Below are 13060 nucleotides of genomic sequence, written 5' to 3' on the forward strand. Positions count from 1 at the left end.
TTTCCCCAGAGCCCTGGGGTGAAAGGATACAAACAACTGGTTTGACTTTCTGATTTCCTTCTTCTTGTCTAGGTATAATCTAAGTTGTCTGTGAACATCGATGGAATGGAGCACTCTCTCACTGTCATTTTGCGGGGAAGGAAAAAAACGTGGATAAGTGGATGGACTGGTTAAGCGATACTTCACTGACCACTTTAGGCATGAAGGAATGGTTTGTACAAAGAGAGACCCTATCCTTATGAAATACCAGGTATGGTGAGTTAGCCATGAGTGCTTGCAGTTCTGAGACCCTTCTGGCCTAAGTTAAGGCTACAAGAAGCACTGTTTTCCAAGTGCACATCTTCAAGGTGGCTGACGCTGCTGGCTTGAAGGGGGCAGTAGTGAGTTTTTCTAGAATGAAATTCAGGTCCCAAGGAAGAGGGATAGGTTTTCTTGGAGGCCTGATATGAAGTACTCCTCAAGGAAAGGTTTTACCTCTAATCTGAATAACAAAGGTGGAGTAAGAGGTAAGCAAGCAAAGACAGCTGATAAATGGACTTTCACTGAGGAATATGAAAGTTCAGACTTAAGGAGCTCACACAAATAAGACAAAACTAGAGGTATAGCTGCCTGAAAGGGATCTAGTTGTCTGTGAAGATATCAAATGGAGAACCTTTTCCACTTGGATAGGTAGACTCTCCTGGTAGTGGGTTTCCTGGCCTCCTGCAGGACAGAAAGCACATCCTCTGAAAAAAGGGATCTAAAAGGGATCAAAAGTTTATCACTCACAGGGTTAGTCTGAGGTTTTGGAGGTGTGGATTGATAAGTGATCCCTTCTGTTGTGTGATGAGGTCCACCCTGTGGGGTAACTTGTGGTGATCGTCTTTGGCTACAGAAACAAGTAGGAGGAACCAGTGCTGCCTTGGCCAAAAGGAGGTCATCAACAAGATTTTTGGTTTGTCCTGTTGAATTTTCAGCAGAACTTTGTGCATGAGAGGGAAGGGGGGGATGCATAAAGAAACATCCCCTATCAGGAGATTGAGAAGGCGTCCACCCTCCAGGCTTGTGGGGAGGGGGTTCCTGTACAGAATAGCTTCAGCTGTCTGTTCTGAGGGGAGGCAAACAGATCTATTTGTGGTGTACCCCATTGGTGGACTATGTCCAGGAAGACATCCCTGTGCAACATCCATTCATGATTCCATGATAATGGCTGGCTGAAACCATCCATCTGAACATTGTTTTGAGATGGGATGTAAACTGCCTGCAGCATCACCTTGGAAAGAGTAGCCATTTCCCAAGCTTGGATGGCCAGCCTGCAGTACAAGTAAGATTTAGGCCTTCGAGTAGGGAAGTGGTGAATTGTTAGGTGCCTTTGTAGAGTATTTGGATGATCTGCCTGAATAAGAAGATTGTCTAAGTATGGGAAAACTTGAACACCTTTTGTTCTGCAAAAGGCCACCACAGGAGCTAGAAATTTTGTGAATACTCTTGGTGCTGTAAACAAACCAAAGGGCAAGGCAGTAAACTGACAGTGCAAGGATTGCACTGCAAAATGCAGGAATTTCTGATAAGATGGGTGGATACGGATGTGACGATATGCATCCTTCAGGTCTAAAGTGGACAAATAAGAACTGGGGGACAAAAGTGGAAGAAGTAATTGGAGGGGCAGCATGCGGAAGGTGGGTACATGGGAGGAAAGGGTCTAGAAGGGACAGGTCCAAGATGGGTCGCCATGGGCCATCCTTTCTTGGAACTAGAAAGAGTCTGGAATAGAAACCTAGGTCTTCCTGTCCTGGAGAGAGCTTCTGAATTGTACCCTGTCTGACAAGATCCTTAATGACTTGCGGGATGAGATAAATTTGTCCTTTGGAGGGTGTGGGATACCTTTTGGGACAGTTTTTTTCCTCCAGGTCATGAAATATCCTTTTTCCACTATTGACAAAACCCAGGTGTCTGAGGTGATCTGTTGTCACAGGGGAAGACAGTGAGAGAGGCAGGCAGATAGGGGAGGATAGAGTGTTATAGTCCGACAGTCATGCACTGTTAGGCCTGTCATAAAAGGGTTGTCTTGGAGTAGTTTGAGAAGAGGTAGGCCTGGCTGAGGAAGCTTTTCTGTCACCTTTTCTGGGCTTGGTGGAAGGTGGAGCAGAAGCCTTCCTGACAAATCTGGGTTTGTCACGGTAATTTCTATGAAACTTGGCCACTGCTGAGACAAAATGTGTTTGAGGTCCTGCAGGTTTTTAAACAGTTCTGCTGGTTTTTAAACAGTTCTGCTCACCGCTTTCCAAAAAGAAAGCTACTTTCAAGAGTAGCGTCCATAATTTTGCTTTTGAAATCATCAGGCAATGGTTGTAGCCTGAACAAGGAGTACCTACAGATGACTGAGGCTGAAGCAGCTGACCTAGCTGATGCTTCTGCAGCATCCTAGCTGCATTTTATAGAGTGCATAGTGACCTGTGCAGCTAATGAAAGGGTGGAAGCCACCTATGCTTTAGTGGGTGAATCTGTAATCGATTTCAGTTGATCCATGGCTTGTGAGACCAGGTCCAAAGCATATTTGACCATATGCATTTGGTAATTGATGGCTCTAAAGGCCATGGTGGAAGATGTGTAAATTTTCTTCCCTAACCTGTCCATCATTTTACTATCTTTATCCGATGGGAGCAAGGAGGAAGAGAGAATCTGTCTGGATTGTTTATCCAGAGAGACCGCAATTACAGCAGGGTCTGCCATAGGAGGCTTGATAAGAAATTTGAAGTCATCAGGAACTTTATAGAACCAGTCTGGTCTTTTTAGGGCTGGTGGCTGAGAATTGGGAGCTTTGGAAGCTGAGGCAAAGGCTTCCAAGTAGGCTGGGATCACTGGAGAAATGCTGAGATGGAGGGAGATTGCATCTGCAGAAGCTCATATCTCTTTTGAACCGAAAGATTACCAAATTCCGGTAATAACGGCCACACAGGTAAAAAAACGCACTTTCCAAAGCTAAGAATACAGCATCCATGGGACCAAACGACATCCCAGGCTATGTACTACATGAACTACAAAATGAACTGGCACCTCACCTAAGTGTCATGTTAAATCATAGCCTCACCTCAGGCTTCATGCCCACTGAGTGGCGCACAACTAAAGTTATCCCACTCCACAAGGGGGGGATCCACCTCGGATCCCGGGAACTACTACCCCACCAGTCTGACGAGCCTGATCTGCAAGGCCATGGAACTTATAAACAAAGACACTGGCATCCTTCAAACACTGGACCCCACAGAGTTTGGGTTAGTGAAGGGCCGATCTTGTCTCCTGAACCTGACTGACTTCTTCGAATCAATCTCCAGAGCCATGGACAAGGGTAAGGTGGTCCACACAACCTATCTGGACCTCGCCAAGGCCTTCAACACCATCCCCCACTCTGGAATCATAGACAAACTTACTAAGTTGGGCATTAAACCCTACATCACTCGATGGGTTGCCAACTGGCTTACTGACAGAACCCACACTGTAAAAATAGCAAACTCCAAATCCAGCTCCAGACAAGTGGAGTAACTCAGGGTTCAGTCCTGGGACCACTCTTGTTTGACATCTACTTCTCTGAAGCACAGGCCAACACTAAAGGACTATGGCTAACAAAGTTCGCAGATGACTGCAAACTGGGAGCCATTACTGAATCCCCAAATGATGTGGACATTCTACAAAAGGGCCTTACAGAAACAGATGCTTGGTGCCAGAGCCATGGGCTCAAGCTCAATGCCAAGAAATGTACAGTTATCCCCTTGGGGAAAAACATGTACCTGTGAATTACCACACAGGTGGCAGTACACTAAACACCGAAAGTGTGATAAGAGACTTAGGGACACAGGTGGATAGTCGTCTCACCTTTGATAACCACATCACCACAACAGTCAAGAAATCCTTCTATGTAGCACATCTCATCAATAAGGGCTTTTCATCTAGAAAAAAGGAGGTCATTGTCCCACTGTACTCATCCCTCATTAGACCCATTATAGAATATAACGCCCCGTTTGGTATGTACCTCTCAAGACATCTGCAACTGGAAAGGGCGCAGAAATACCTCACCAAAAGAATCACAGGCCTAAAGCAGATGCCCTATGCTGACAGACTAAAAAAACTCTACCTATACCCTGTCACATATTGTCTACTCAGAGGAGATCTCTGCTTAACATACAAGGTCATGTCATACCCAGAGCTGTTGGACATGCTACACTTAAAGAAATCCCAATCCCTCAGAGAGACACACTCCAGGGATCTAAACCTGGTCACCACAATGAACAAAACATGCTGGAGGGATAGGTTCCCGACCCAGAGACTCTCCAGACTCTGGAAAAGACTGCCCATACACGTCAAGCAGAGCACCTCTTTGATCCTCTTCAAAAGAAACCTTGATGATTGGATGGGAGATAGGAAATTCACCCTGGGGATCACGTCAGTCGCCCTGCTAGATAGAGGTCCAGGGAAATAAATACTGTGGGAAGAAATAGCCAGGGAATTGTTATGGCTAGGCTTCTATAGGCCCTAGGGCCGATAGCCTAGTACCAACCTATGAATCTATGAACCTATGAACTTCTGTCATTTGTGTGGAATCCCATTTGAAGTACTCCCTCATTTTGGAAATAGTTTCCCCAAAGGTGACGGCTTCAGGTGGGGAATCGCCTTCTAAAGAGACTTCTTCAGGACAACAACATCTTAAGGGAGAAGCCAGTTGTGAGGAATACGAAAGGGACTCATCTGAAAAGGAAGACAAAGAATCTTATTCAGGTGTCTATGGATGGGGCAAGGGGCCCAAAGAAGCAGGCCTGGGACTCAAAGTTGGCAGATCAGAAAGGGTCTGTGAGGAAGTAAACCTAAGGGCCATAAAGGCCTTGAAAAGAGACTGACAAAATGCCTGCCAATCAGGAATACCTTTTGAAGGAGCAGACAAATGCTCAGACTTGTGTTTCTTTTTTAGCCAAGGAGTCTTAGGCCCAAACCGAGCTGGCATAGACCTAGGATCAGAGGACACCAGAGGATTAGAAGAGCTTTGCTCACTTATGAAAGCTGCCATAAGCCATTCGGGCGAACCTGATTCCCCCTCGACATCAGAAGCAGACGTCGCTGGTACCTCCATGGACATGCAGGCTGGAGAAAAGTACAGTTTTGTACCTACCATAAATGTAGATGTTCGAGTGCTAATACAGCTGCAATAATCACAGATGGGTTCTCTGCCGTCAGGCGGGTCCTCGGTCGGCCGAATTCCAAAGTCTAGGTCTGGCGTCGGTTGTTGTCGCTTTCTTTCCTGACGTCAATGAGGCAGGGGTATACAAGACACAGCCGACGCCATTTTCTTCAGTCTTTCTTGCCCCAGATGTCAGGTGCCCCCAGAAGGAAGGCAATACATAAATTATATTTATATACATGCAATGCAATATAATCAAAAATCAGTAGTTGCAAGCAAATATACCATAGAAGGATAACCCAATCAGGTTGTATGAAGAGGGGTTAGGCCCTAGGCCTTTACCAAGAGGGGAAGGAGGGAGGGAAAACTGTACTGCAGCTGCATTAGCACTCTAACATCTACATTTATGGTAGGTACAAAACTGTACTATGTTCATCGTGCATACAGCTGCAGTAATCACAGATGGGTAGAATCCCAAAGCTACGCACAGGGTGGTAGGCACTAGGTGGAACTGGGATGAGCCAGAATGCCCTGCAACACAGCAGTGGCAAAGCCTGCTCTAGTTTTGGAATATAAAGGCAGGTGGTAGTGTTTTGTGAAGTTATGCACAGAACTCCAAGTGGCTGCCTCCAAAATATATTTGGTAGGAACTCCTCTGAGGAAGGCTGTAGAGGTAGCTGCGGCCCTGGTAGAGTGGGATCTGATGCCTGTAGGGACAGATTTTCCATGATAGGGGTAACAAAACCGTATGCAGTGGCCTATCCATTTTGAAATTGTCTGTTTGGTAACTGGCTTCCATTGAGCTCCTACAGCATAGGACACAAAAAGTTGTCCTGATTTCCTGAAAGGCTTTGTTCTGTCCAAATAATAACGTAGCTGTCTATGGATGTCTAAGGAGTGTAGCAGCCTTTCCCCTTTGTTTTGAGGATTGGGGTAAAAGGTAGGTAAGTGTATGGCTTGATTTAAAGCTACCCTGGATACCACTTTAGGCATAAATGACGGGTTGGTTCGAAGGGAAACCCTGTCCTGATGGAAGATGAGAAAGGGCTGCACAGCCATGAGGGCTTGTAGTTCCAAAACCCTACGAGCTGAGGTAATGGCCAGAAGGAAGGCTGTTTTCCAGGACAAATATTGCAAATCTGTTGAGGCAGCTGGTTCAAAGGGAGGCAATGTTAATTTTCTAGAATGTAATTAAGATCCCAGGCTGGCATTGGTTGTTTCCTTGGTGGTCTTATATTCTTAGCCCCTCTGAGGAACTGTCTTAAGAGTGGGTGAGAGAATAAGGGTGGATCAATGTTGAATTCTGCAGAAATGGCTGAGGCATGGATTTTTATGGAGGAAAATGAAAGTCCACTGTTCAGCAGCTCAGCTAGATACTGTAATACCAGAGGCAAATTCAGTTTTCTAGGGTCCTGGCCTTTTTTCTCATTCCAAGAGCAAAACTATTTCCATTTTGCGGAGTAAGCCTTTCTAGTAGATGGCCTTCTGGCCTCCAAAATGACATCCTGCACCTCTTTGGGGAGTAGGGTCTGTTGTGGTGTTAAGGAATTTTCCATGCCGCGAGATTGAGTGTTTTCAGCTGACTGTGAAGAGTTTTGTAGCTGTGCTGAGTCAGCAGAAGAGGCATTAGAGGTAGGGACCAGGGAGGAGTATGTGTTAGGCTCCTCAGTAGTGGGTACCAGTGTTGTCTTGGCCAGTCTGGAGCAATCAGTATCATCTTCGGTCTGTCTGCTCTTGCTTTCAAGAGTACCTTGGGCAGAAGAGGCAGACGTGGGAAAGCGTAAACTGTCCATGCTGTCCAACTGAATGAAAGGGCGTCCACTCTCCAGGCCTTTGGATGAAAGGTCCTTGAACAGAACTTTTCCAATTGATGATTCCTGTGGGAGGCGAAGAGATCTATGTCTGGCCTCCCCCACGCCTGGATTATCTTTGTAAACACTTGAGGATGCAACTTCCATTCGTGTGGATCTGTCATATTTCTGCTTAGATTGTCTGCCAGCGTGTTTTCCAAACCTGGCAAGTACTGTGCTTGAAGTTCGATTTGCCATTCCAGAGCCAAGTTCCAAAGTGTCATGGCTAGTCTGCACAGGGGGTATGAATGTGTTCCTCCTTGTTTGCTTATGTACCACATTACTGTGGTGTTGTCTGTTCTCATCAATAATTGTCCTGGATGCAGGAGGTCCTTGAAAGCTGTAATTGCATTTATCACTGCTAGCATTTCTTTCTGATTGATGTGAAAGTGCTTTTCCTTTTGGGACCATTTGCCCTGAATGCACCTGTCTGTCATGTGCACCCCCCAGGCGTAATCTGAGGCGTCTGTTGTGATGACTTGATTTGCTTGAGGCTTGCAGAATGGGAGACCTGTGTTTGTTTGACATGCTTGGGCCCACCATAGAAATTCCTTTTGCAAACATGGAATTATTGGTATTATTGTTTCCAAACTGTGGCTGTGTTGAGACCATAGGTTTTTTAGGTACCATTGAAGTTTCCTCATATGCAACTTTGCACATGGGATTAAAAGAATGCAAGATGCCATGAAGCCCAGAGCCTGCAGGATTTTCCTTGCAGTAAGCCTGGTACAATTTGCTAGTATTTTGAAGTACTGAGTTAGTTGCCCCTGTTTTTCTGGCGTAAGATAGGCCCATCTGGGTGTTTGTGTCCAAGTTGGCACCCAGGAAAGTTATTTTCTGAGATGGTGTTAGCCTGGATTTCTCTTTGTTGACTGTGTATCCCAGGGAATTCAGTAACCATGTTACATAAGCCAGATGTTCCAAAAGTATGTGCTTGCTGTCCGCTTGGATCAGGCAGTCGTCCAAATAAGGGTAAATTTGTATCCCTTGAAGTCTGCAGTAGGCAATTACTGATGCCAGGCATTTCGTGAATACTCTGGGCAGTAGATAAGCCAAAGGGCAATGCAGAGAATTGATAGTGAATTGAACCTGCAAGAAATCTGAGGTATCTTCTGCAGCTTTGTCTGATTGGGACATGCAGGTATGCCTCCTTGAGGTCCAATGTTACCAGCCAAAACTCCTTGCCCAGCATGGGAAGAAGCTGCTGTAATGTGAGCATCTTGAATTTTGGTACGAGTAAAAATGTGTTTAGGATGGATAAGTTCAAAATGGGTCTCCAGTCGGTTCCTTTCCTTGGTACCAGAAATAGCCTGGAATAAAAACCTTGACCTTGTTCGTGAGTAGGTACCTCTTGAATAGCTTTCATGTCTATGAGCTTTGAAATTTGTAGTTGTGCCTCTGCCCTTTGATTGTGTGGCAGGTTTGGCATGCCTCTCATTTTTGGAAGAGTGTGAAAATGAAATCTGTAGCCTCTGTTTATAACATCCAGGATCCATTTGTCTGTTGTGACAATATGCCAATTTCTTGTAAATAATGCCAGCTTTCCTCCCAAGGGTGCTGCCAGCTGAGACTTGCTTGGCATGGAAAGGAGGAAGTCATTGGGTCTGTTTCCTGTATTGTTGTGCACTGTCTTCGCCACCTCTTGGTGCTGGAGTTTGCCATTGCCTGCCTCTATATGATCCTTGTGATTGTCCTCTAACCCTTGTGCGCCTGTATCTACCTCTTTGGGGCTTGTCCGTGGCTGGAAAGGACCAGTTTTTAGAAGGCCAATTTCTGCTAAAACGTGGTGGTTGAACCTGTAGAAAAGCTTTGACAGTTTGCATAGATTTGGCTTTTTCTTCCATTTTCCATAGTATCTCCTCAGCATTAGTACCAAATAGCACATCCTTTTGTAAAGGAGCATCTAGTAGTTTAGCTTTCACATGTTCAGGCAAGATTTGTTCCCTAAGCCAGGCATGTCTACGAATGACTGATCCTGTAACAGCAGCTCTACTTGAGGCCTCTAGGGCATCATAGCCACATTGTAAGGTGTGTTTACCCACTTGTTCTGCACTATGCATCATATCCTGCAACTCCTTCAAATCTAGTTGTTCAGGTTGAGACATTTTATTTCTTAATTGTGACAACAGAAACTGCTGATATTTAAGCATATGAAACTGACAATTTAAGGCCCTCATGGCTAGGGTGGCCGAGGTATATACCTTTTCCCCACCTTTCTAAGGATCTTGACTCTCTTTCGGAAGGTAGTGGATTCTTAGCAGTAGAGGCCTTCATTCCCTTGGGGCCTTGAGAAATGGTTTCAGGGTCAGCATTATGGCTTTTGTAAAGAAATTGGTGGGAGTTAGGAACTCTGTAGTACCTATCAGGCTTGACTGGGGCAGGAGGCAGGGAATCCGGATTAAGGCAAGCCTCCGAATAAACATCATCAAGTATGTCCAAGACAGGAGGTATCGCCAGAGGTCTGTGTTGAGGTAACAAAAGAAATTCCCTAAGTCTTTTCTTGGAATCAGAAAAGTCTTGGCCTTCCCAATGGAAGTGTTCCCTCAAGGTGTGCAAGGTTTCCCCAAAGAAAAATCCTCTGGAGGAGATACAGAAGGAATGGACTGCTCTGCATCAGAATCTTCAAAAGGGGAGTAAGAGTGTTCCTCTACATCAGAATGTTCTGAAAAAATGGAGCCCTGATCAGAAGAGGGAGAATCTTCCTCCACTCTGGGTCTCTTGTCTGGAGGGGGTTGGGAACCCCTGATAAGAGTAATTAAATCCTCAGCCATTTTAAGCATCTGCTTTTTAGGCATGGGGCCTGGAGATGGGCCCTGTGCAACAGGCCTCTTGGGATGCCTGGCTGATTTGGACTTAGTAAAGGCCTTAATGGAAAAGGAAGATGAGGGTCTAAAGACACCATGGGTGGAAGTGGACCTGTCCACATTAGGAGGCCCAACGCTCACAGTGGCTTTGGTGGTTGTAGTCTGGGTATGGGCCGAGGTACCTGCGGTCTCGGTTACAGAAGACACCGCCAAAGAAGTCATCGGTAGTCAGGGACTGCATAGGCGTCTCGCTGAGAACCGGACCACGTGTAGCCAGTATTGGAGTGGTGTCGGTTGAGACCGCAGACCTCGCGTGTCGGTCCTTGTCCTTGCGTTTTTTGGACAAAACGGTAGTCGGAGTCTCAGACGACATTTTATAATCAAAGGCTTTACCAAAAAGGTGTTGGGCGAACTCCGCCCGACGCTTAATAGTGCGTTTATTGAAAGTAGCGCAAAAGCGACAGCCCGAGACATTGTGGTCTGGGCCTAAACAAGGTATGCAGAGGGAATGGAAATCCTTATGCGGTATTTGCTTCCCACAAGAAATACAATTGTTAACTTTTTCTGACATCGGTCTGAGGCAAGAAAAGTTTCCCCAACGGGGTACTTAGCTTTAAAGAAGACTTCAGTTTCCAATTTTTCGTAAATTCAGGAGCTGGCTGACCGGCACTTGCAAACTGCTTCTGCTTCGGGCACCGCGTGGCAAAAAAGACTGAAGAAAATGGCGTCGGCTGTGTCTTATATACCCCTGCCTCACTGACGTCAGGAAAGAAAGCGACAACAACAGACGCCGGATCTAGACTTTGGAATTCGGCCGACCGAGGACCCACCTGATGGCAGAGAACCCATCTGTGATTACTGCAGCTGTATGCACGATGAACATCTAGGGCGGCATCCAAAGCGGTATCCGCCAAAGACATCGGATGTACCTCAGCCCCAAGATCGGCAGCTGGCAAGACTTCAAAACCCAGCGGTGCAGGCACTTTTTCCAGCCTTGCTACTTTGGCCTTCTTTTCTCTGTGGTTCGGTTGATATGGCAGGCGTCGCTTCCATACCCAAAGCAAGTCGCTTTAAACATTGGTTTTCCACAAATAAGTTTAGGGCTGCAAGACGGCTGAGCAGAGTTTTAGGAACAATGACTGGAAAATGGAAAATGTTTTGTAGTCGTGGGAAGGCTCTAAACAAAAGAGGCAGAGGTCATGGCTGTCTTTGTGCAGGATTTGATGTCCGCATTTACTTTTTCTCTTCCTAGATGACATGGACGGAATCAGCTTAAGGAAACAACAAAAAAACAGCAATCAGAATAGAAAATGCTTTCCAACAGGATACTTATCTTTTGGAAGACTCTAGCACAGAGCAGAGCAAGCGAACTGACGTTCGACTGGCGGCAAAGAAGTTCTGAGGTCTGTGAGTGTGGACATCACATTTACGGCCCACTATTTATGGTAGCTACATGCGACATCCCATGCACCATACAGCAGCTACGCTAAGCTTTTGTATATGGGCCGGATGTTCGAGTCACCTCAGGCGGAGGACCTCACATGTTAACAATGCTGCAACATGACAACAGAAGGACATGACAGCATTCAAGTCCCTAGCCCACATAATGATTCCTTCCAATATTAACACCCTGTCCTTAACTAACCTAGCTAAACCAGCCATGTACCAAGTGATAGTTAATCATTAATCAGGGTAACAGCAAGCCCTAAACCACTCTTCCCTAAGAATATACCTTCTCCACCTTTCCAGTTGTATTTCAATGGAATGCAAGGAAAGCATATTTTTAAATAAATATCTACTCTTGTATTCTGTCCTCTTCTCTCCAGCTAGGAGTGCTATAGATAAATACTCTAGAGGGCAATCCCTTCATGTATTAGAAGAGTGAATCCCGCTCTTAAAATGGACAGTCTCAGCTTTTGAGTTAAACCTCTCCCTTTAAATGAGAAAGTGTCCTATGGAATTACACACAGTTTTGTACAAGACTAATATACAGTTCACCAGAAAGGTTAACACATCAGATACAAAGAAGTTTTCTGGATGTATGCCCAGCCACAAATATATAACTGTACCCCAGGATGCAGTCATACCTTAAAAAGGAGCAACAATCCATGACTCTAATGAGACGCTATGCAACTCCGTCTAGAAAGGTTAGCCTTAAGTACTGTTATTTTTATCACATATACTAGGTGCACTAGATAAGAGGCCCCACAGAAATAAATTCAAACGCATCACCTTCCTTTATAAATGAAGTGTGTTCCTCAACACCTGTTTAATTTGGTAGTATAAATTACTGCACAAGAGATACTAGTCAGACCAATGAAATTATTTTATAAACATATTCATGTTGCAGCTCACCTTCAGTGATGCAAGAGGATGGTCTGGCCCAAGCAAACTCCAATGAAATGCAGCCAAGTCTTCATCTGGAAGGATGTGGTTACCTGTAAAGCACAAGACAATTTATTTAGCATAACAGTAGCTAAGTCACTCTAAAATTAAAGCAAATTAGGTTATTTGTGATGCAGAAAATCACATACGGTTCTAACAAATACTGCAGACAATGACAAAAATAAACATTATATGAACTTACAAGCATAAATGGAAGTGATGTACTTACCATTACGTTAGACCTGCTTAGAGCATTCGGTTTCCATTAACTCTTTATAACTCAAGAACTCTTCAGATGCTCTGCTTGACAGATTAAAATTCCTGAGGGTACATTTGTACCTCCTTCCTAACCAAGATACCCTGGTCTGATCAAGCTAAACGCCTTATAACAAAGATACCCTGGTCCAACCAAGCTAAATGCCCTAGGTATACCCCTTAGGAAACAGTCACCAAGTGATCCTATTAGATTGCTAGCCTATCAAAACATGTCTTTTTTTTTTTTTAACAAGAAATATCTATTAAATTATCACGTATGACAAGCAATCTTACATTTATATAAATGAAAACAAACCACAATGACAATTCCAGTTGCAAACATTATACATTACAAACCACATTGATACAATTATAACTGCACGTATTGTACATCACTTATAATCTATCCAGGCACTGTCAGTCAAACCATTACATAGCTCATTCGAATCTAGCCTTCTTTTTAACCCTCATTCCTCCTCTGCATGTCTTGTTCCCACACTTTCCAATTTTTCCTATGCAATTTGCTCCTACCCTTTTCTAAAGATCCCAATTCCAGTTGTTTTATCTCTGTTACTATATTCGCTACTTCTAGTAAGGTTGATTTAGACATTGATTTCCAT

The 13060-nt window shown here is 44.8% G+C and overlaps 1 protein-coding gene across 1 annotated transcript in view; it reads right to left on the minus strand.

Moving 5' to 3' along the window:
- FAM120C (family with sequence similarity 120C) overlaps positions 1 to 12248 on the minus strand; it is a gene marked incomplete at its 5' end in the record, with an annotated part of 1286378 nt that extends 1274130 nt beyond the window's left edge. The window contains one exon of the mRNA XM_044079289.1: positions 12156 to 12248. Within this exon, the coding sequence (XP_043935224.1) occupies positions 12156 to 12248 (93 nt within the window). The remainder of the gene's footprint in view (positions 1 to 12155) is intronic.
- Positions 12249 to 13060: the final 812 nt, after the last annotated feature.

Source organism: Protopterus annectens, chromosome 8.part0 (genome assembly GCF_019279795.1).
Source record: "Protopterus annectens isolate FY-2018-M chromosome 8.part0, PAN1.0, whole genome shotgun sequence".
NCBI lineage: Eukaryota > Metazoa > Chordata > Ceratodontiformes > Protopteridae > Protopterus > Protopterus annectens.